The sequence below is a fragment of the Papaver somniferum genome, chromosome 3 (genome assembly GCF_003573695.1).
Source record: "Papaver somniferum cultivar HN1 chromosome 3, ASM357369v1, whole genome shotgun sequence".
NCBI classification, from domain to species: Eukaryota; Viridiplantae; Streptophyta; class Magnoliopsida; order Ranunculales; family Papaveraceae; genus Papaver; species Papaver somniferum.
The window spans coordinates 31,920,438-31,942,629 of record NC_039360.1 but is presented as its reverse complement, the minus strand read 5'-3'; the positions used below and the strand labels follow the sequence as shown (position 1 = coordinate 31,942,629).

The window sequence follows — 22,192 nt, the reverse complement described above, 5'->3', positions numbered from 1 at the left end:
CCGACGGGTCTACCCGATTAGGAACCGATTAGTTTTCGGTGTTTACCGGGTCTACCCGACGGGTACCCAGACATAATTTTATAAAACCTAAAAAAGAAAGGTTATGCTTCACTGTATCACTATCTTGAATACATATATTAACTGGAAAAAAAAACTATCAACGTATATCCTACTCCATCTTTATCTTTTAATCTTGAATTAATTCTTTTTCCTCCAAGTTCATACTAAGTGATAACTACCGATCTCATATCGAACTTATCCTCATCTTTTTGGACGACTTCTGTGTATGGCTTTTGATATTTACAACTCCAAGTTGAATTTGATAAATTTCTTCATTGATTTGAATGAATTTGATTGGCTTCTTGGGTTTACTTTATCGATTCTTTAATAGGTTTGTTAGCTTTTATAGTATCATTAGTTGGTAAGCTAGATTTAACATCTTTTTTTTTGTCTGTAAATTGGGAAAAAAAGATTCAAGCCGTTGTTTGCTAATAAGATCTTGAATGAAGAATGGGTGTTGTGTTCAATCTATTTCATGTGTCGGGAAGATGTGACCTTGAACGGAGAACTGATATATTTCAATTGTTGCAATGTGAAGATGCAGGGAGGTGGTGCTAATCTCTACTCGTGGTTGATGGCGGCGACATGATATAAAATCTACGGTTTTTCTTAGTTTTACATACATATTAAAATGGAACATGACATACCGGGTAAATACCCGGAACCGCTAGATACCCGACTGCTTAATAGAGTCCGGTTCTAGGCCTAATGATTTTAGAACCGGATCTGGAACCGGTAGGGACCGGAACCGAGCAAAATAATAGGGTCCGGTTCTGGATAGTATGATACCCGCAAGGACCCGGACCCGTTGACACCCCTAGTTTTCAAGTACAAAGTTAGAATTTGCTTTATGATTTTTTTTTTGGGTGATTCTGCACAGACCGCAAACCACACCAAAACCGAATTCAACTTTTCCTCTCAAAATTTTTTTGATGTGATCTTGGTGGGCCCCGTAGAAGAAAACAGGGGTTCCCATTTTATGGGTTTTATTGCGTCCGGTGGTTTTCGTGTGGTTCTATCACACGGTTCACCAAGATTATTTTCTTTTGACCATTTCTCCGTCAGCCAGTTTTTAACTAGGCTAAGATGATCATGGTTGCTAATGGGGAGTGTTTTTAACTAGGCTAAGATGATCATGGTTGCTAACGTTGAGTGTTCCAAAATCCATTCATGACAAACTCGAAAATTTCTTGTCGTATATGAATTTTGATGCCCTCCCTAATAATCTGGCACCCAATTGTTGTCGACGATGTCGATGAGAGACATTATCATTTCATATAAGAAAACTTTTAGATCCATAAGGTAGTTGTGTGGATTCCATTATTACGAAAGGGCTGTGGAGTAAAATGTAGTTAAGGTCCATGGTGAATCACCACTCTTAAACAAAACTCTTAAGATACCCTACATTGAAAGGTAAGGTACTCCACATCACTTTCTTCCGACCGCAGTATCCCATGCACCTCTCTAAAGTCTAAATGTTTTGCACGCCAAAAACCGCACCATAACCTGTATATATTACATGTCCAAGCGAAAGAATCATAGAATGAAATGAGTTAGACATAATGTTGCAGAGTGCTACAAATTTAATATCCTGCATAGGATTAAGCAGTCTATTACTTTCATTTTTCGGGGTGAACTCTACTTCCCCAGATGATCCTATACACTGTTTATCATCGAAAACCAGTTCACATTGTACTGTAACCAACTCTTATGGAGACTTTCCTGATAGAAGTATATGTGAAGTTTCGAATGTTGTCTACCCGAAAACAGAACAAGAACTTCTTTCTTTCGTATCAATGGCTTCTATGAACAAAACCAAGGTTAAGGTGTCAACTCGTTACTCTCACAGTATACCCAAATTGGTTTGTCCTGACAGTCAAAAAGGGAACAACATGCTCATAAGTACTCTATATCTCAACCGTACGCTGGCAATCAACGCGTCTACAATGACAATGACTGTTGAGTCTGGTGCAACACTGAAAGACGTGATCGAAGATTCTGCGAAGTTTGGCATGGCACTGCCTAACGGACCTTACTGGTGGGGTTTAACCATTGGTGGGTTGATTTCGACTGGTGCTCATGGTAGTGGTTTGTGGGGTGTTGGAAGTTCTGTTCATGATTATATCGAACAACTACGAATTATTACTCCTGCCGGACGCAATGAAGGTTACGCAAAGATCCGGATAATTGACAACAGTGACCCACATATTAACGCAGCCAAGGTGTCATTAGGAGTGCTTGGAGTCATTTCGCAGGTAATATATTGTCTTATCATATTGTAGAGCTCATTCTCTAATCTGAGTATCAAAACCATCTTTTACATGCACTTTGCAGGTTACTCTAAGGTTGGAACCAATGTTCAAACGGTCCATTACAATGTTCCAGAGCAACGACTCAGATTTGGCAGAACAGGCAGTTAGCTTTGGTAAAGAACACGAGTTTGCAGACATAACATGGTACCCTAGCCAACGAAAGGCGGTATACCGGATTGATGACCGCGTCTCATCTAATGTATCCGGAAATGGTCTAAACAATTTCATAGGTTTCCGGTCTACACCAACCTTGTTAATGGCTATAATCAGATCTTTAGGTGCGTACATTAATCGTTCTTGCATTGCATGCATGGTGTACCGTCGACATTTATAAGACTTGCCACTTATCTCTGTCTGTTTATGCAACAGAAGAGAGTCAAGAATCAACAGGGGATGCTAATGGAAAATGCATTACTGCAAAGATGACAACCTCCATTTTAAAGAACGCTGGACTAGGATTTACAAACGACGGCAAGACATTTAAGGGTTACCCGGTAATAGGTTTCCAAAATCGCTTACAAGCCTCCGGCAGCTGCCTCGATAGTCCGCATGACAATCAAATTACAGCATGTCCATGGGATCATAGACTTAAAAGTCAATACTTTCATCAAACAACTATCAGCATTGCACTACCAAACGTCAAGAACTTCATCGAAGATATACAAAAACTACGAGACATAGAACCGCAATGTTTTTGCAATGCGGAGCTCTACAATGGAATTCTAATGAGATACGTAAAAGCTTCCAACGCTTACTTAGGTAAACAAGAAGACGCCATAGATTTCGATATAACTTATTACAGAAGTAAGAATCCTAATAAACCTCGACTTCACGAAGACGTATTCGAAGAAGTAGAACAGCTTGGTATTTTCAAATATGGTGGAATACCACATTGGGGAAAGAACCGGAATGTTGCATTTGAAGGCGTGATGAGAAAGTTCGCTAAAGCTGGAGAGTTTTTGAAGGTGAAAGACATGTACGATCCGTTTGGGATATTTTCTAGTGAATGGACTGATCAAATTCTTGGTTTGGGTGACGGAGTAAGCATAGTTAAGGCAGGTTGTGCATTGGAAGGGTTGTGTCTATGCTCGGACGACTTGCATTGTGCACCGGAGAAGGGATATTTTTGTCGGCCTGGTCGAGTTTACAAGGATGCTAGAGTGTGTAGGCATTTAAACAAGTCTGATTCACAGTCGCTCATATGAACGACCGCCGGTGCGGTGTGTTGTATATGCGGTTGAGTCTGTTACCACTTCTGGATCCCGTTCTCGGACAAGTGGAATTACTAATTTGGCAAGGCAAAGTAATTGACAGCTTAGGAATGTTGGGTGTCAAGCCACATGTGAAAAATTGTAAACATAGCAAACTTAACTTGAGTTGGATACAATTTTTTTGACGTAAAAGCATCCACAAGGATCACAACAACCATCATGCATGGCCAACAACAAGAATTTTCTTCTTTTCTTCTTGTCCTTTTTCTTGAGGCAAAATTTGCTCACTTTTTATGCGAGCCAACCATTTTTATGCGAACCTGATACCTCCTTTGATGTGTGAGTGGGTGCTGCTGCTTCTTCTCTTCTCTCTCTCTTTGCTTCTTCATCTCATCTTTGTCCTCATTATTTACACCGTCAAAATAATTCAACAATTCAGTGAGTTTCCCCAATATGAATAGTCCTACTCCTCTACTCAACCGTTCAGTGAATTTCAATGGCTCCGTCAAAATCAAAGCTGTAGTAAGCACCGAGAATTATGTATCAAATGGTCCGGAAAGAAGCAAAAGCACTTGGTCGACGGTGAAGACACGGAATTTGATTTGGGCCAACAGTTTCATTTAAAAATTCATCAAAGGTCCGTGTTGATGATCCCTTCTTTTCGAAGAGTTTGATATACCTAATTCTCGAGTGAGTTATGGCTTCCTCCAGCATTAATATTGATGGAGCCCGGGGCTCAACCTCTTTCCGATGATATCATTTCTAACCTTTACGATCAAAACATTATGTAATTTTATCTGTTTTATTCATGTCATTGAGAGTCAATATGTTCTCTCCAACATTTCTCAAACTGGCAGTTTCAGCCTGAATAAGGGTGTTTGGTGAGCACTGGGTGATAATATTTACTTTTACCGTTCTTCGATGAAAAATGGCCCAAAAACAGTAGGACAGGACAACCTAGTTATAAGAGATACGAAACTGATGTCTTTCTAGCACTTTTAGTTGGCCATAACATACGAGTTCGAGTACTAGTTAAGGTAGCTAGGTACTGGGTGTACTGAGCAAAGTCTGAAGCAAAGATTTAGTCAGTTTTTGTTTTGGTTGATGAGAATTTTAATCTGAAATTTAAGAGTAAGTCTTATGGTGGAAGAATTCCATCTTCCAACTTTCATCACACCTCACCATTTGAAAAGCTAAGCCTAATGGTTAGGTGATGGAAATATTTCAAAATGGCAAAGAAAATAGCGTTTTCTAAGAAAGATAATGTACGAGGGAAAAAACCGGCTTGAAATAATCCGTGTAGTACAACATACCTACAAACAAATAGCTTAGATTCTACCATTATACTTGTTCTAATACTACTGCTGCTACACATGTCAGGTGGTCAAATAGTAGATGATAATGTAATGAATGATATCCAAGATGTAGGCAGCACAATAACCAATATCTGACAGTACTTGGCAAAACATGACGAAAAAGTTGAAACTTTGTATCAAGATGACTGTTCTACCAAACCTAGTAAAATAATGGTAACAGTAAGGACATTTCCTATGGACTCAAACAATTTTGGATTTGTTCCTTTTGTTCCTATTATCTATCTAACAAAAACAAATGTGTTTTCCTCCATCCGGTGGCTCTAAATGTGCCTTCTACAGCGATCAAAGGCTCTCATTTTTCTGAAAATGCTGGAAAGTGAATGATATAAATCGTGGCTCAAAATACACCTTTCTTTCACGCCCCAATCCAACGTTGGAAATTCAACTTCTATCCTTAAACTCAATGCGTTACACAAAGGAGGAGTTTCCAAAGATAACGTGTCATTTACTCCCGTTTATATCAATTATCAATTGCTAAAAATTACATGCATTATATCAATTCCATGTATTTTCTTCTGATATACAAAAAAATATGGTTGTTCTTCCTCCAAATCTTCCCATTATTGGCCAGTTACAGAAACCATAAGCAAAATCATGATATGTTACATTCAATTGATTCATAAACGATAATCAATTTCATGCGTTACTCAATAGTACCAACCCCTTAGAATGCTTAAACTACATAAACCTCAAGAGAGGTTATCATCTTCCTATGTTTGTCCTTTTGTATCTCAGGCTTACTAGGTAATACTAGGTTGGTTTCGATTAATTTTGGATCTGGGTTTCTTAATATTTGTATGTGTTGCTGCAGATTTTGGTTGGTCTATTGAGAAAAGAGCTACCATTTATCTCAGGTAAACAATTTTGAATACTAATCTTGCTCATTTTTATTGATAGTTACCTTCGTTGATGATGTAATCATATAGTGTAAAAAACCATTTGATTTGTTTAGACTCATATATGCCTGTGAATCAAATATCTAATATTATCAATATTTTTTGGGTTTTTGCTGTTGTGATTGATTCCTGGATTCATATCATTTATAATTCATTCCCATACTATTTAAGTTACTTCTCTGAGTAATTGATTCCAACTTGGTGCATTCCATACTCTTTCGCGAATTTCAAATGGGTTCTCAGATTTGGAACAACCCTTCCTAATGGTCAGTGGAACAAAACAAATGTATTCTGAATACCCATGATGGTATTTCAAAAGTGATTGTAGTTGTATTGGTAAAAAGGGGTCTTTTCAGACTTGTGAAGGAAACAATTTTCAAATTTAAATTAAACAAGCAAATAAATAATTCAAAGCTTTAGAGAAAAATACCAAGACTAGGATTCCACCATCGACCAAATAAATAGTAAACTCTAATAATATTCATGCAATTCTATCTTTAAAAATAATTCTAATATTTGCCTCAAATATATTTTTGAAGTAATAATTGTAATCAAAGAGTATAAAACATCAAAAGTTTTTAAAACCCAGCATGCTTCATCAAATTAATTCACAACTATTCAATAAAAACTATTATTTCAATTCCAATTCCATGCAAATAATCCAATAGTAATATTGCAAATAAATAGTAAAATTAGAATTATACCAATTAATGTGGAACAATGGCTTCCTCAGTCGCCTTGGCTAATGGGTTTAGCTCCTCATCCCGAAAACACACTCACAAGATGTATTCATGGCTAAATAAGTGTTTTTATTGAAGAAAATAATTGATAATTGAAGTTTGTAACGCTGTATAGTGTTACAACGTCACTGTTACAAAAGGGTAAGTGCTGAAAATAATCGATACAACACAAGTGATGTATAAGAACGACACAGCGAGTTCGCTGTTTGCACTGTTGAAGAACGACACTTCGGTACTGCTGTAATGAAGAACACGGATACTGCTGTTTAAGACTGTTAAAGAACGACTGAATCTGCGAGTCTGTTCTTCGTGTTCTTGAAGCTCTTCAATGGCAGCAGCAGCAGCAACACTGTCTTCTCTGTAATCGCTTCTCCTCGGCTTTCCTGGACTCTAAACTCTCTCCTAAAGGTTTCTAAAACTTTCTCTTTGATGTAAACCAGCACTTATATATCCCAACAGATCCATAAATCTCGACTAAATATGCGATTATTCTTTTTCTTCTTCTCATGCAGTTGAAACGATAATCGCTTCTGTTGAGCTTTTTCACGTGCTGTTAGCTATAAAATAGCTACCAAACTCTTCCATAATCTTGAATAGGACCATGTACATGTTAATCCAGCGTCAAAGTCCTCCAGAAATCTCTCAAAAATATTCTAAAAACCCAACAGAGAACACGTATTCTGTTTTCCCTTTCTTTGCTTCTCACGGGTATTCCAGCCCAATTTTCCGGGTCCAATTGATTGTACTGGGCTTGTAATGTCTTCTAGAGTCCGTAGGTACCAAATATTCCTATTGAATCTCCTCCTAAGTCGCTCAAATCTCTGCTCAAAAACTGCTGTCGCTGCTGCCTTTTTTTCCCGCCAATTTCTGTTTTGAATTTTGAAGATGACCTCCCCCTATCCAGTTCCGGTCTCCCTTTAGCAGATGCCTGGAAATGGGTCACCCCTTAGAAATTAGTTTACCCCTTATCCAAAGTGAGAGTCCGTATAGTAATTTTCTCCCACGAGCGCAAAAACCACTTTTTTAGCCAATTTCGCCGCAAAAGCTTATTTCTCCAAAAATACCTACAGGGACATAAAAAGCCATAATAAATATAAAATCGAGCACTAATAATATATACAATTGAGATTATATAAGACACAAAAATGTGCCTATCAAATACCCCCAAACTTATTATTTGCTAGTCCTCGAGCAAATCAAATAGAAAATAAAATCCTAACTCACTTTCGCAGCCATCATCGATTGCATTTAGCGTATGCAATAAGCCTTTAAACCCCTAGGTGGCCCTAGTGGCCGAGTTATAGTCTCGGGAGGGCTTACCAGAGATATACCCACAAAACCTGTACTCCAGACCTTAGCTATCTACGCAGAACCTTGGAAGGCACTAAAGAATCTCCTTGGTTGACATACTTATTGACTACAGGAAGAAGTACCCTGATGCGAAATTCCAATTGTTGTACACGAGTTTGCACTCAAGCATACTAAAATTCATATAAAGTGACAGAGCTCTACTCAGATAGTTGCACTATGGACATCATATTCGGAGTCAAAACTAATCACATGGATAGATCAAGAAGATGGAAATAGAAAAACATATATGGTTTTGATGTTTACTAAGTGAACGGCGTTTCCCATATCTGTCTGAAGGCCTCCGCCAAAATGAACCTATCCTAATGGATTGAGATACTAGTCTGACTAATATCAACACACTGGCATATACAAGGGTACCAGTGGTCGATAACCTAACTCTAGGTCAACATAACTGGCATATACAAGGGTACCAGTGGTCGACTTTATTGAATTTATTCCTTTTGGTAAAATGGTCTGGTCTCAATTTCTTTCTTTTTTCTTTTTTTTTCAACTTTTTTTTTTTCATATTTTTTTTTTGGTAACTCAATCACTCTAATTCATCTTAGCATTGGTAACAACTTGAATCGTGGGCCCCACCTATCACTTAGAGAAACATGATTTAAAAACAAAACAAAACAAAATAAAAATAGAAGTGAAAAGGACTCAACGAGATATGGTGAACCTATCATGTTATTTCTAACACCTGAGCTCTGTGCTTTTATGAATAGACTCTTCTAGATGTTTCCATCTAATCAGATTGGTTCCTCAACTCCTAAAACCAAAATGCTTCCATCCACTTAGATTGGTTAGTGCCATCCTAAATACACATAAATTTCTAGGCTCTGGAGTTTATTTATTGCAAAAAGGTGACAAAAAGTGTTTCCTCCCCACCCCCAAACTTAAATCTAACATTGTCCTCAATGTTCTAAAGATGAAATTAAAAGCATGAACAAGGAGAAACTATTACCACTGGAGGGAAAAGAAATAAGGAAGGATATTACCGTATCACATGAACGCGGGAGCCTCCCAGTAAATGCTAAATTTATAGTCATTAGCTAGACATAAAATACCTCTAAAAGAATTGTCACCTTCCAAAGTCGTATACCAATAGTCGAAACAATTGTGGGTCCATAAGACCAAATAGAACTGCCACGAATAGGAGACAAATGCTCAAGATCAGAAAAATGAGCAGATAGAGCACAACCTGATCTAAAGTTTCTCGCAAGACAACTGGATTTATCTGAGGTGCCCACTTGGGCTTCATATGAGTGTCTCGGCAAACAGATTCATCCGAAAAACGGGTCTCTAACATATGGATTTTCTCCTGGACAGTATCAGGAGGATCGGGTTGTGGAGTCTGAATAGACTCAGGGAATACCTCACTAGGCCTGAGTCCCTAGTTAAGGACTTCCAATGGGGATACTTGACGATCACAAGAATCATTACTACCCCCAAACTTAGGGTTTTCACTGCTCTCAGACGAACCTTTAATTATTGTTTGGATTTCCGGATCTTCCCAGTCCTTAAAATGCTCAAGAGATTCTTATAGTTCTCTACCCCCAAACTTAGAATTTTGGGTACCTCTACATAGACTAGTCACAATGTTCCTAATTTCTAGACCATCGGGTTCTTGAAAAAGGTCAATTGCTTTCTCTAAGTTATAATCATGTTGTTCATCCTCTACTTGCTTCATAGCTACTATGGTCCACTCTAAAACTTCCTTATTTTCTTGAAGCACGGTCTCTGGCCTATTCTCCTGATCACTATCCAAATCGGATGCTATAATCACAGGAAAAGACTTGGGTGGGCCTAAAAATGTATAATTAGGCTCCAACTCAGGAGGCTCTTTTAAACAAGGTATTAAGGTAGACTCGGAAGCTAGTAATGGTTCAAACCTATATTTCCATATATCAATATCTAATACAAGAATGGAATCTAACAGAGCATTTACTTGTTTAATGTTACTACCATCGTCGAAATCCAGGCTAAAATGGGATAGACAACTCTCTAACGGATCTTTCGATACGATGTTTGGTAATGACTCCTGAACTAAGGTTCCTATCATGTTTACCTCTTCTACGCTCGATTCATCTAGCTCGGAGGGTAGCTTACTAATATTAAAAATGTTCAGCTCAATAGTCATATTACCAAAAGACAAATTCATTATACCATTTCGACAATTAATGATCGCATTGTATGTAGCTAAAAACGGGCGACCTAAAATCACTGGTATTTGGTTCTCTGGGTCAGGGACAGGTTGGGTATCTAGGATAACAAAATCCACCGGATATATAAACTTGTCAACCTCTACGAGAACATCCTCGATCACACCACGAGGAATTTTAACGGACCTATCAGCTAACTGAAGTGTCATCTGGGTAGGTTTCATCTCACCAAGTCCTAGCTTAAGGTACACATGGTATGGCATTAAGTTCACACTGGCTCCTAAGTCAAGCAACGCTTTCTCAACACGGTATTTACCTATTGTGCAAGAAATGGTCGGGGACCCTGGGTCTTTATACTTAGGAGTAGTGGTATTCTGAATAATAGAACTCACATGACTAGCTATGAAGGATTTCCTCTGGACACTGAGCTTACGCTTTCGCGTACACAAGTCCTTAAGGAACTTGGCATAAGAGGGAATCTGCCTAATTGCATCTAATAATGGAAGGTTGATATTAACCTGCTTAAAAACCTCCAATATATCATTAAAGTTGGACTCCCTCTTAGTCGGAACTAGCAGCTGGGGAAACGGGGCTCTGGGAACAAAGCCGGGCTTAACAGGACCCTCATTGGTCTCTTTAGAGACTCTATCAGTCTCTTCATTCTGTGGCTCAGCAGGGTGAACTACAGCATGTTCACTATCAGGCATGGCAACCTTGTTGCCAACCTTCTTTCCACTCCTCAGGGTTGTGACAACATTCACATGATTGTACGATTTTCTCCTTTGGGGTTAGGATCGGTATGACTAGGGAACCTTCCATCTTCTCTCTCACTTATAAACTTAGCTATTTGTCCTACTTGAAGTTCTAACTTGGCATGACTCTGGGGAGTATTCTTCAATTCCTGCCTAGTTTCTTGTTGAAAGCTCATGTGGTTCTTTGATAGCATGTCATGGTTACTTACTAACATAGTGATAGCTTCCTCTAAGGTAGAGATCTTTTTCTCAAAAGTGTTCTGAAACTGGGTTTGACCTGAAGAGTTCTTAAAAGAAAAACCTGGGGGAGGCTGAGAATTGCTAGACTGGCCTTGACTCTGTCCCTTAGACCAAGAGAAATTGGGATGGTTTCTCCAACCAGGGTTGTAGGTTTCTGAGTATGGGTCAAACTTCTGACGGTTCTCAAACCTAGCGTTGTTATAGACAGCATGGGCTTGTTCTTCACTAACCTGACCTTCCCAAAATGAATTATCGGGCTCTATTCCACAACTAGAGACTTGAGAGGCTCTATTAGGTTCAACAAGGGACCTATTTTTAGTCTGACCCATTTCCAAAGCTTCTAACCTTCTGGACAAAGCAGCAAACTTAGCATCTGACGCAAAAATCGTCTCTACCATATTGGTGCTACTTCTATTGACCAAGAGTCTTTTAGGGGGTTCAACACAAGACTCCCACTGTTGGGATTTTTCAGCAATAGCTCCTAAGAAGGTAAAAACATCTTCAACATTTTTACTAGTGAACTCACCAGCGCACATAGATTCGACCATGGATTTGGTCGAATAGTCCAAACCATTATAAATAATCTCTACAAGTTTCATCTTATCAAATCCATGGTGAGGACATTGGGATAGAAGATCATTGAATCTCTCTAAAAATCTATAAAGAGACTCTCCCTCTTGTTGCACACTAGTACTAATGTTCTGCCTAACAGCTGCAGTTTTATGCTTAGGGTAGAACTTCATATAGAAGGCAGCGATAAGTTCCTGCCATGTTTCTATGGATTCAGACGGTAGGTTGTTCAGCCAGGTCTTGGCTTTGTCTCTCAAAGAAAAGGGAAACATCTTAAGTTTCAAGACTTCATCGGTAAGGTCTTTTATTCAAATTGTCCCACAGATTTTCTCAAAGTCCCTAATATGGAAATAAGGGTTCTCATCATCTTTTCCTAAGAATATAGGAATCATCTGAAGAATACTAGGTTTTATCTCGAAATTAGCCGTAGTGGCTGGTAATTTAATGCACGAAGCTCGGTTGGTCCTAGTTGGGAACATGTAATCTTTCAAAGTTGCCATCGTTGACACAACTGGAGTACTAGGGGTACTTTTATCACTCAGAGATAAATTCTCAAAACTGTAGTTTCCAAAAACAGGGCTCTCAAAAGAAGAATCTTCGAGCTCTCTGCTTAAATCAGAAGAACTACTAGGTTTTTCGCTAATCAATCGACCTAGAGTATCTCTTTTCCAAGCCCTAACAAAATCGGGCATACACTAAAAATATCAAAAAGAAATAAAAATTTTAACAGGAAGGTTCTAGCAATCACACAGCAGGCTGACTCGACTTTACCACATCATACCTAAAGATTTCTAGCAAACAACAAGCATGATGGCTCCACTAAGATTGTTTCTAGACCAGCTTCTAATCCTTCGAAAGGGAATTCGTTACAATTTAAGCAAACCCCTCTGGAATCAATCCGAGTTAAAGTAAGTTGAATAGAGGCGAGGGAACCTCAGTGGAGCTTTGATACCCAAAACCTCACCGATCCAATGCGGCGCAGTCACGCATTTCAACTCGCAGAAACCGTCAAGAACTTCGAGGTGTGCTTAAAAGAGTAACCAATATTTTTCGAATGATTGTCCTGTTAAGCTCGATACCCTATAGGTCTCTTTATAGTCCAAATTTTAGGCTTAGGTTCGCTTTAGGTTTCGTTTTCCTAAGGCGGGCAAGAAGGGAGCGATGATGAAATCCGAACCCTTATCTTGTTTAGGCCAGGCCTTGCCCTTTACTAGGAAAAAAAACAGTCCATATTCGTCCTCAAACAATTATCACCTTAAGGAGTCAGTAACCCGCTTGCAGGAGATTCGCGGTGTTTCGATTTTACCTCCCGTACCAGACGGGCGATGAACCGAAGTCGACTCGGGCCACGACTCCTATGTCCGTGCGAACCCGAGGGGCCGAGACGATATCGTAATCGTCGTCCTTCCCTGCAAACAGTTTGTATTTAAGGGTACCCTTCCGTAGGGTTAAAAATAAAATAAAATGTCCCAAAGTTAAGTCCAAGTCCAAAAAAAAGTGCAAAAACAAAAGAAGCTAAAAAAAAAATAAAAAAAAAAAATCTCTCTTTTTTTTTCTCTCTTTTACAAAATAAAGAAAATCTTCTTCTTTCGCTCCTTTAGCTTTGCTTTTCGCTCCCAAACTTTAAGTAAATCACCTTTGGCAAAATTGTTTTCGCTCCAACTTCAAAAATCTGCAAGGAAACAAAAAAAACCAAAAACGTAAAGAAGAACAAAAATAAAATAAAAAAAAAAAATCTAAAAAAATGCTACCTAAACACAAATCCGCGTCGGCGGCGCCAAAAATTTGATGGTTTTCAAATAGTGATTGTAGTTGTAGTGGTAAAACGGGTCTTTTCAGACTTGTGAAGAAACAATTTTTATAGATTTAAATTAAACAGGCAAATAAAATAATTCAAAGTTTTAGAGAAAAATACCAAGACTAGGATTCCATTGACCAAATAAATAGTAAACTCTAAATAATATTCATGCAATTCTATCTTTAAAAATAATTCTAATATTTGCCTCAAATATATTTTTGAAGTAATATTGTAATCAAAGTAAAACATCAAAAGTTTTAAAACCCAGCATGCTTCATCAAATTAATTCACAACTATTCAAAAAACTATATTTCAATTCAATTCAATTCCATGCAAATAATCCAATAATAATATTGCAAATAAATAGTAAAATTAGAATTATACAAATTAATGTGGAACAATGGCTTCCTCCGTCGCCTTGGCTAATGGGTTTATCTCCTCATCCCGAAAACATATTCACAAGATGTATTCATGGCTAAATAAGTGTTTTTATTGATGAAAATAATTGATAATTGAAGTTTGTAACGCTGTAATAGTGTTACAGCGTCACTGTTACAAAAGGGTAAGTGCTGAAAATAATCGATACAACACAAGTGTTGTATAAGAACGACACAGCGAGTTCGCTGTTTGCACTGTTGAATAACGACACTTCGGTACTGCTGTAATGAGGAACACGGATACTGCTGTTTAAGACTGTTGAAGAACGACTGACTCTACGAGTCTGTTCTTCGTGTTCTTGAAGCTCTTCAATGGCAGCAGCAGCAACAACACTGTCTTCTCTGTAATCGCTTCTCCTCGGCTCTCCTGGACTCTAAACTCTCTCCTAAAGGTTTCTAAAACTTTCTCTTTGATGTAAACCAACACTTATATAGCCCAACAGATCCATAAATCTCGACTAAATATGTGATTATTCTTTTTCTTCTTCTCATGCAGTTGAAACGATAATCGCTTCTGTTGAGCTTTTTCACGTGCTGTTAGCTGTAAAATAGCTACCAAACTCTTCCATAATCTTGAATAGGACCATGTACATGTTAATCCAGCGTCAAAGTCCTCCAGAATTCTCTCAAAAATATTCTAAAAACCCAACAGAGAACACGTATTCTGTTTTCCCTTTCTTTGCTTCTCACGGGTATTCCAGCCCAATTTTCCGGGTCCAATTGATTGTACTGGGCTTGTAATGTCTTCTAGAGTCCGTAGGTACCAAATATGCCCATTAATCTCCTCCTAAGTCGCTCAAATCTCTGCTCAAAAACTGTTGTCGCTGCTGCCTTTTTTTCCCGCCAATTTCTGTTTTGAATTTTGAAGATGACCTCCCCCTATCCAGTTCCGGTCTCCCTTTAGCAGATGCCTGGAAATGGGTCACCCCTTAGTAATTAGGTTACCCCTTATCCAAAGTGAGAGTCCGTATAGTAATTTTCTCTCACGAGCGGAAAAACCACTTTTTTAGCCAATTTCGCCGCAAAAGCTTATTTCTCCAAAAATACCTACAGGGACATAAAAACCCATAATAAATATAAAATCGAGCACTAATAATATATACAATTGAGATTATATAAGACATAAAAATGTGCCTATCAACCCACCACCAACAACACCACCACACCATCTATTTTTTAATGTTAGTATAATGTAGGAAGAAAACAGATATGACCAGTGGTTTGTAGTTGGAGAGGAGGGTGACCAATGGAGTACACGTACCAAGTGAGAAACAAATATACAGGATACTTAGGTTCTATTATTACTCATTACGTACCTATGGTACTACTAAGGAAAATTATGTTTTTTTGTTATGTGATTACACTACACCATTTTTTCCAATTCGAAACGGTTTTTGAGCGTTACGAATCGGGGTTGTAACGGTTCTTGGACGTTACGAAAAGGGGTGCTACAATTTTTTCGCAACGGCCCAGCAGCCGTTACTAATTCTTTCGTAACGGCCCTTGTAACAGCTTGTAGCCGTTACTACGTGGCATTGTCGTAACACGCCCAAGCCGTTACAAATTTATTTAGTAACAGGATGTTGTAACAAGTTCAAACCGTTACGAATATTTTTGTAACTGTAAAAAAATTACTGCCGGTCAACCTTGACCTGGTCAAAATCAGTCAGCAATGGCTAATTTTGACCAGATCAAGGTTGACCGACAGCTCATTCTCGGCCGGAATTCGCCGGAATTCCAAATAACCACTTGCATACACCTTTCATTTGTCCTTCACAATAAACAATATTTTCTTCAATCAAATTCATCTTCATTCAATCAATTTTTATCACATTCAAATTGATTCATACACAAAAGAACTTGAATTCTTCTAAGTACCAAATTTTGTTCTTCTAATTACTCAAATTTTCTTCTAAGTATCAAAAACTAAGGGAATACACAGGAATCCTAAGTTCAGTTCATAAAAATTCCTATGTTCACAAATTCATCTAACTGGAGTTTGTTCTATCATCGAATAAAATTTCAACCTAAGTTCAGTTCTTACAAACCAAATTTGCAGCTGCTTTTCAACCTAAGGACTTCCTTGTTCTCCAACCTTTCTGCTCCAAACTTGCTGCAGCAGAGCATCATCCAATTAACCTGCCAACCAACACCTCGGCTGAGAACAAAAGGTGGCAAAAGAGTTGCGCACGGGACCTCGAGACTGCGATGTAGGCTCAAGTGGACTGCAATTTATCAAAAAAAAATTTGTATAAGAATACAAGCTCTATATTCTGTAAAACTTAGATGAGCATCTAGATTCTGATGGCCATGATAACCATATATGAAGAGCAAAACTAACCTCTACGAGATCGATAGATATGTTCCCTCAGCATGAGTTTTCATTACTACTAAATATACTCCCTTATCTTTTGATACCTCCCATGCTGCTCATTCTGCCACTGCTTTTCCATAGCAACACCAATTCTGCAATAATATCACAGATAGTACTTGTTAGAGATTGCGTAACGATTCACCTTCCAAATCAACTGGTCCAAAGACAATATTTCATAACATAAAGCTACCTTGTGCACCTGGGTGAAAGGAACGATGTTAAAGTTTCATTTCAACACTCATAAATGAAAAACAATCAGAAAAAGCAAAACATATCACTACTTACATGCTCTTTTAACAACGACCGAATGCCTGTAGTTGACTGAGACATAAACGCATTGCAGAAGTGTTCTATTTTCCATTGGATGTGGCCACAAACTGTGAAGTGCACATTTAGAAGTTGAAAAAAGATACCCAGATGTCAGTGACTGAGTTTTATTTGCAGGACATATTAAATATGAGTGAGAATGAAAGAAGTAAATAAAGTTGGCGCCGAAGCCACTGAATCATTGGAACTAAAAAAGTTAGAGAAATCAAATCATTACAAATTAAATATTTCATAGCAACACACTCATCTACTAACCTGCGACCAAAGAACACTTAAAAGTAGGAAATAAAGTAAGCTATCATCTGTGAGAAGACTCACACAGAAGCACTAGAAGTTAAAGATTTTCAATTATAAATCACAACTATAAAAAATTTACCATTTTCAAGATAAGTATTAAAACACTTACCTCTCTGTTCGCTCTATCCTCTGCCAATGCTTCAGCCTCCTTGGAAGCATTTAAACCACTAGTGTAAAATTATTTTTGAGCTGCAAGTTCAGATTGATGTTTCTCTATGATTTCTTGCAGATACAACCACAGAAAAACAGAAAATAATGAACAAACAAGATAAAACAACATTATTACCTGAGCTCCGTTGCCTGTTTATGAAAGAGTAATGTAAGTTCCCACCTTAGTTCGCAAAACAAACCTTAAGCTCCGTTGCCTGCCTATCGAATCCAAAGATACCTTAATCGTGTAGAAGCTAAGTTAGAAAACAGAACAACTTCACTGGAACATAACTACATGAAACAAATCAATTGCGGTAGCAATAAATATCAGCCTAAACATTTGCACTGAAACGGTGGACAATACCTCACTAGAAGATACTTAAGGCTAAACCAAATTGTACGTGTTAATCTTCTTAAAAGTAAAACTGCCAGGAGTGCGGAACTCAATACATACAAGCTAGCATAATCAAACATATAATTGTAACTGGATTGTTGAATACCATGCTAACTTATCAGTAAAGAAATTAAGGCTAATTTAAGGTACTGAAATGTCAAGTTCGTAGAGAGCAGAACTGCCAAGGTTATAGAACGGTTTTCATACAAGCTGACTAACTCTGAAGGCAAAAAGATGTCACAGCAACAATGTAGTCACGCTGGAAGTTTTTGTTCACAGAGGTATGATTCTAAAGAAGACATTTTAACCTAGTTCAGTACCGAAAATGCCTATAATCAGGCCCAAAATGTCACCAGACGATACATAATAATTCTGAAAAGATGTTGATTATTTCAATTCAACAGATCTGCTTAGTAATACCCTGTACAGTAACCAAAAAAATCAAAACAAACCCTAAAGTTCCAATTCACAACCTGTCTCAGTAATAAAGAGGTTTGAACATCAATTCCAAATGAAACCCTAGGTTCCTTATTCCTAAATTAACCAAAGTTGATAATAGTTGAGCAATTGAATCAAAGAGGACAATCAATCAGTTGGAACCATAAAAATTAAGGTTGAAATCATACCTTCAATCACCAAATAAGGAGGACACGGAGAACCCCTTCTCAATTAGTTTCAAATCCCCATGAAGGTCAACCAAAAATGAACATTAAACCCACCACTTTCAATCACTCTAGAAGAAAACACAGTTGGGAAGGGTTTTTTTCTAAACCTTGGTTGAATTTCTTTTCAGTTGAGTCTTCTCAATTTTTTTCTCTTGCTACTGATGGTGTTTGGAAGAAGACGTGAACTAGATAAGTACGTTTCTTTTTTTTTCTTTTTTATTTCCTTTACAACATTCCCTTTCAAACATATCATAACATGGTAAAACCGAACCAGGAGGTGGACCCTAGGTGTCAATGAAAAATCCCACCACATGTCTACCAGTTCTGCAAACTAGGTCCCTAATTTTCTGATTTGCACTATCTCATACTATTAAGCTAATCTAGGATCACCAAACACAAGGAATACAATGTAAAAAAATTCTTATCACCCTAATTGCAAATTACACACAACCACTCAAGAGTTACCCAACCGTATGGTTGGTTTAATGTAAAACATGAGCATAAACAACACAATTACTACTAATTGTGCTTTGATAAATCAATAATCAAAAGATAAATTATTGGGATGCTACAAATTGAAATCCTAAAATTGAACTAAAATAAATCAATTTATACTAATTAAAATTAAAAAAAATCAATTCATATACCTTCAACTTCAGTTCTTCAGAGTTCTTCAAATACCTTCAGTTTTTCAAACCCTAACATGAAATCAGATTAGATTAGTTAGTATATATCCTTCAAACCCTAAAATTTAATTTAACATACGATGAAACAAATACCTTCTTCTTCAAAGTTCTTCTCCAGAGACAAAACCCTAAAACCAAACCAAAAAAAAAATCGTATTAGATTTATCCGAACAAAAAAACCCTAAAATGAAATCATAGAGAGAAATGAGTTGGTGAGATTTATTAGATGAAAAAAAAAAAAAACTAATGAAAAAGCAGACGATCAAATGAAAAACCCACTAACAAATCGAAACTAACAGATCGAAAAAACTTATGACTGAAACTAACATATCGATCGATGCAACTCTCTAATCTCTAATCTCTTTGATCGAAACTAACAGATCGATATAATTGATAAAACCCTAATATCTGCAGAGGCGAAGAGAAGAGAAAGATAAATGAAGAATAGAAATTGTTGATGAGTTTACTCGATAGGTATACTTCTCTTCAGGGGAGGAATAATCCTCTAGCATTAGTAAACTTGGGCGGAAAAAAGTTGCACGCGGCTGAATGGCACACGCGCAATAATATCCTGTTACCAGCTCTAGTATGACCAAGCGTGTGATTAGCACACGTAAAAAATTAGCATGTTACGATTCGTAACAGCTACCTCCTGTTACGAATCTGGAAAAAATTTCGTAACGGCTTTCGCCTGTTACGTCTAGGTTGTAACGGTCTTTTGTAACAGAAAAATTTGTAACGGCTGCTGGGCCGTTACTAATTTTAGTTGCGATTAGGGAAAAATGGTGTAGTGTTACTTAATCTCTTCTGATCCCGTTTGATATAGGTTCTTACTCCGGATGAAAGAAAATCACAGGTGTTTGTTTTTGTGATGTTGAGAAGGATAACCAAGTCACACTCGCTGAATTTAATATAAAGAGCGAAACTTATCCCTCCTTCACAGCTTCCAAGTTGCCGCATAACCTTGGCGATGAAGTTTTCATTTCAGAACCCTCCCGTGCACTATCACCAGTGAAGCATGAAATTATATCAGAATTAGAAGGAGGACCAGCGAATCAAAAAGCCGCGACAAGCAAATTAGGGAGCTGAAGCTAAGTTGTTGCCCACATAACCATTTCGTCAAGTCTCCTATTTATTTTATTACGTGGTGATTCATTTTCTACAAAAAACCATTGAGGTATTTGGGTTATACTATTCCTAGTGGATTGCCCGTGCCATTATGGCATGGAGTCGTTTGGGGTGTTGGTGCTATGGCACGTCATTGTGGTCATTTTGACAGTTGTGATTACCGTACTATGTGCTTGCCACCAGAAAAATTCGAGAAAAAAATATGAGCAACATTTTTATGTACTATAAAAGTATGACGATGATATGATTTAAAAGCTATTAGCCTCTTACGATAATCAAAATAGCCTAAAATTTTCCTTCCATCATTTTCTGCTCGAATGAAATTTGACAAATGAACCGTATACTAATATGTTGCTACAGATAATGTTTTAAATATAAAAAGAAAAAAAAGGTGCATATTGCACGTGCAAGACATCATTATTTGAGGGGTAGAGCCAACATTATAAGAGCAAGTCTTATGGTGGAATCCATTCATCTTCCACGCCACCTCAGCATTTGGAACTGTGGATGGAAGCGCAAGTGTAATGGTGGAATAGTAGAAACACTATTCTTAATGGAGTTAAAAACGCAATTAAGAATGGAGCTAAAAAAACACAAGAATGAAACTTTTTTTTCAGCCGTTAGATTTCAACAGCTCATTTTAAATCTACGGATAAAAAAAAACGCAATTAAGAATGGAGCTAAAAAAACGCAATTAAGAATGGAGTTTTTTTTTCAGCCGTTAGATTTCAACAACACATTGCGTTTAACACTATTCTTATTGGCGTTTAGATGGATTCCACGAACCCTTCCACCAAACCATGGAACCTTGCTTGGATTTTCTGTGGAAAACCCCAACTTGAAAGCCACTAGACTTGACATTCCATGAATTTTCCACACTTGGAATAGGTTGGATTCTACCATAAGACTTGCTCTAACACTATAGTCTACTAAGTCTACACTCATAGCAAAGCTACATAGACAAATTAGTTCCGCCAGACACGTTGATTTTTCTGGGACGCGTGGTCAATGACCGTGTTAGTTGATTTTGTAACTGTAATTTCAGAAGTAAATGAAAACCTAAGTTCCTCCTCTTTTCATAGAGCAGCCGCAGTACCATCATCTCTCCCCTTTCTTTCTTTTTTATTGTTGGCTATCAATCTCTATTCCACCACTGTCCACGACTACCATTAACTCATATCTCACTCTATGACTCCATCACCTACATTTTTTTCTTTACAATCTATGTTTTTCTCAAAACCTTGCACGACCCCCTTATCACCACCACCACCACCACAGAGTACCTGACTTGAGTGTATTAGTCGATTAATCTTGATTCATATTAATTTGGTATCATGATCGAAGAAGATTTGGCATCTCAAGAAATAGCCATGTATTAGTAGTGTAGAAGGCAGAGAGTGAAGTTCAATCTGAAGATGAAATTGAAATCGGAAGATGAATTATTTCGGTTGAAATCGAGATTTGTAATTGAAATCTATGAAAAGTAGATTATGAAATCGGAATTACGGTAGTGGTAGTGGTGGTGACAATGATGAAATCGAATGAAGGATTTTTGAATGTGTAAAACCTAAATTTAATGGTGGAAGAAATTGAAGGGAACAACATTAATTGGAAGAAGAAGAGAATAAGGAAGTTGTGATGGTGTTGCTGGTGGTGGTTTGTGTAGGAGAAGATGAAACTGAAGGAGGGATGGTATGTAATAGTGGTTTCGCTGGCTTAGGAGGAAATCACGATGATTTTTTTTTGAGAAAACAACGAATACCAATTTTTCATTCGAGTTCAACAAATCTACCAAAATCTGACGGATAGGCAGGCAACAAAGCGAAAACACGGAGGGGCACTTATGTCTACTGAAAAAGTAACCAAAATTTTTTGGGACACCAAACAAGTCGTTTTGCTTTATATTATAGACTAGTGTATTTCCCGTGCCATAATGGCACGGGGTGGAAGGGGTTCAGGTGCTACGTCACGTCATTGTGGTCATTTTGATGGCTGTGTTGGCTACGCAGATTCGAGAATAAAAAATGCATGACATCTTTCGTAATTGAAGGATTACAAACGAAGATATGATTCAAAAGCTATTATCCTCTTACAACAATTAAAGTACCCTAAAATTTGCCTTCCATCATCTCTTACTCGCATGAAGCCTTCCATCATTTCCTACTCGAATGAAATTTCACACGTCAACTGTATGCTAATTTGTTGCTACGGAAAATCTGTTAAATATAAAAAAAAAAGAAAAAAATAAGGAAAAAATAAGGTGC

The 22,192-nt window shown here is 37.6% G+C and overlaps 1 protein-coding gene across 1 annotated transcript; it reads left to right on the top strand.

Moving 5' to 3' along the window:
• The first annotated feature begins 1,622 nt into the window (after positions 1-1,622).
• LOC113361107 (L-gulonolactone oxidase 2-like) lies at positions 1,623-3,713 on the top strand. Its single transcript, XM_026604466.1, has 3 exons — positions 1,623-2,315; positions 2,395-2,650; positions 2,742-3,713. Exons 1-3 carry the CDS (start codon positions 1,623-1,625, stop codon positions 3,575-3,577), a joined length of 1,785 nt encoding a protein of 594 aa, XP_026460251.1. The 3' UTR covers positions 3,578-3,713.
• Positions 3,714-22,192: the final 18,479 nt, after the last annotated feature.

Bases quoted from the DNA above. Each gene is read 5' to 3' on its own strand.
- LOC113361107 (XM_026604466.1), top strand. From the start codon at position 1,623: ATGTTGCAGAGTGCTACAAATTTAATATCCTGCATAGGATTAAGCAGT. The intron at 2,316-2,394 runs GTAATATATTGT...TGCACTTTGCAG, and splicing joins TGCTTGGAGTCATTTCGCAG to GTTACTCTAAGGTTGGAACC. The intron at 2,651-2,741 runs GTGCGTACATTA...TTTATGCAACAG, and splicing joins GGCTATAATCAGATCTTTAG to AAGAGAGTCAAGAATCAACA.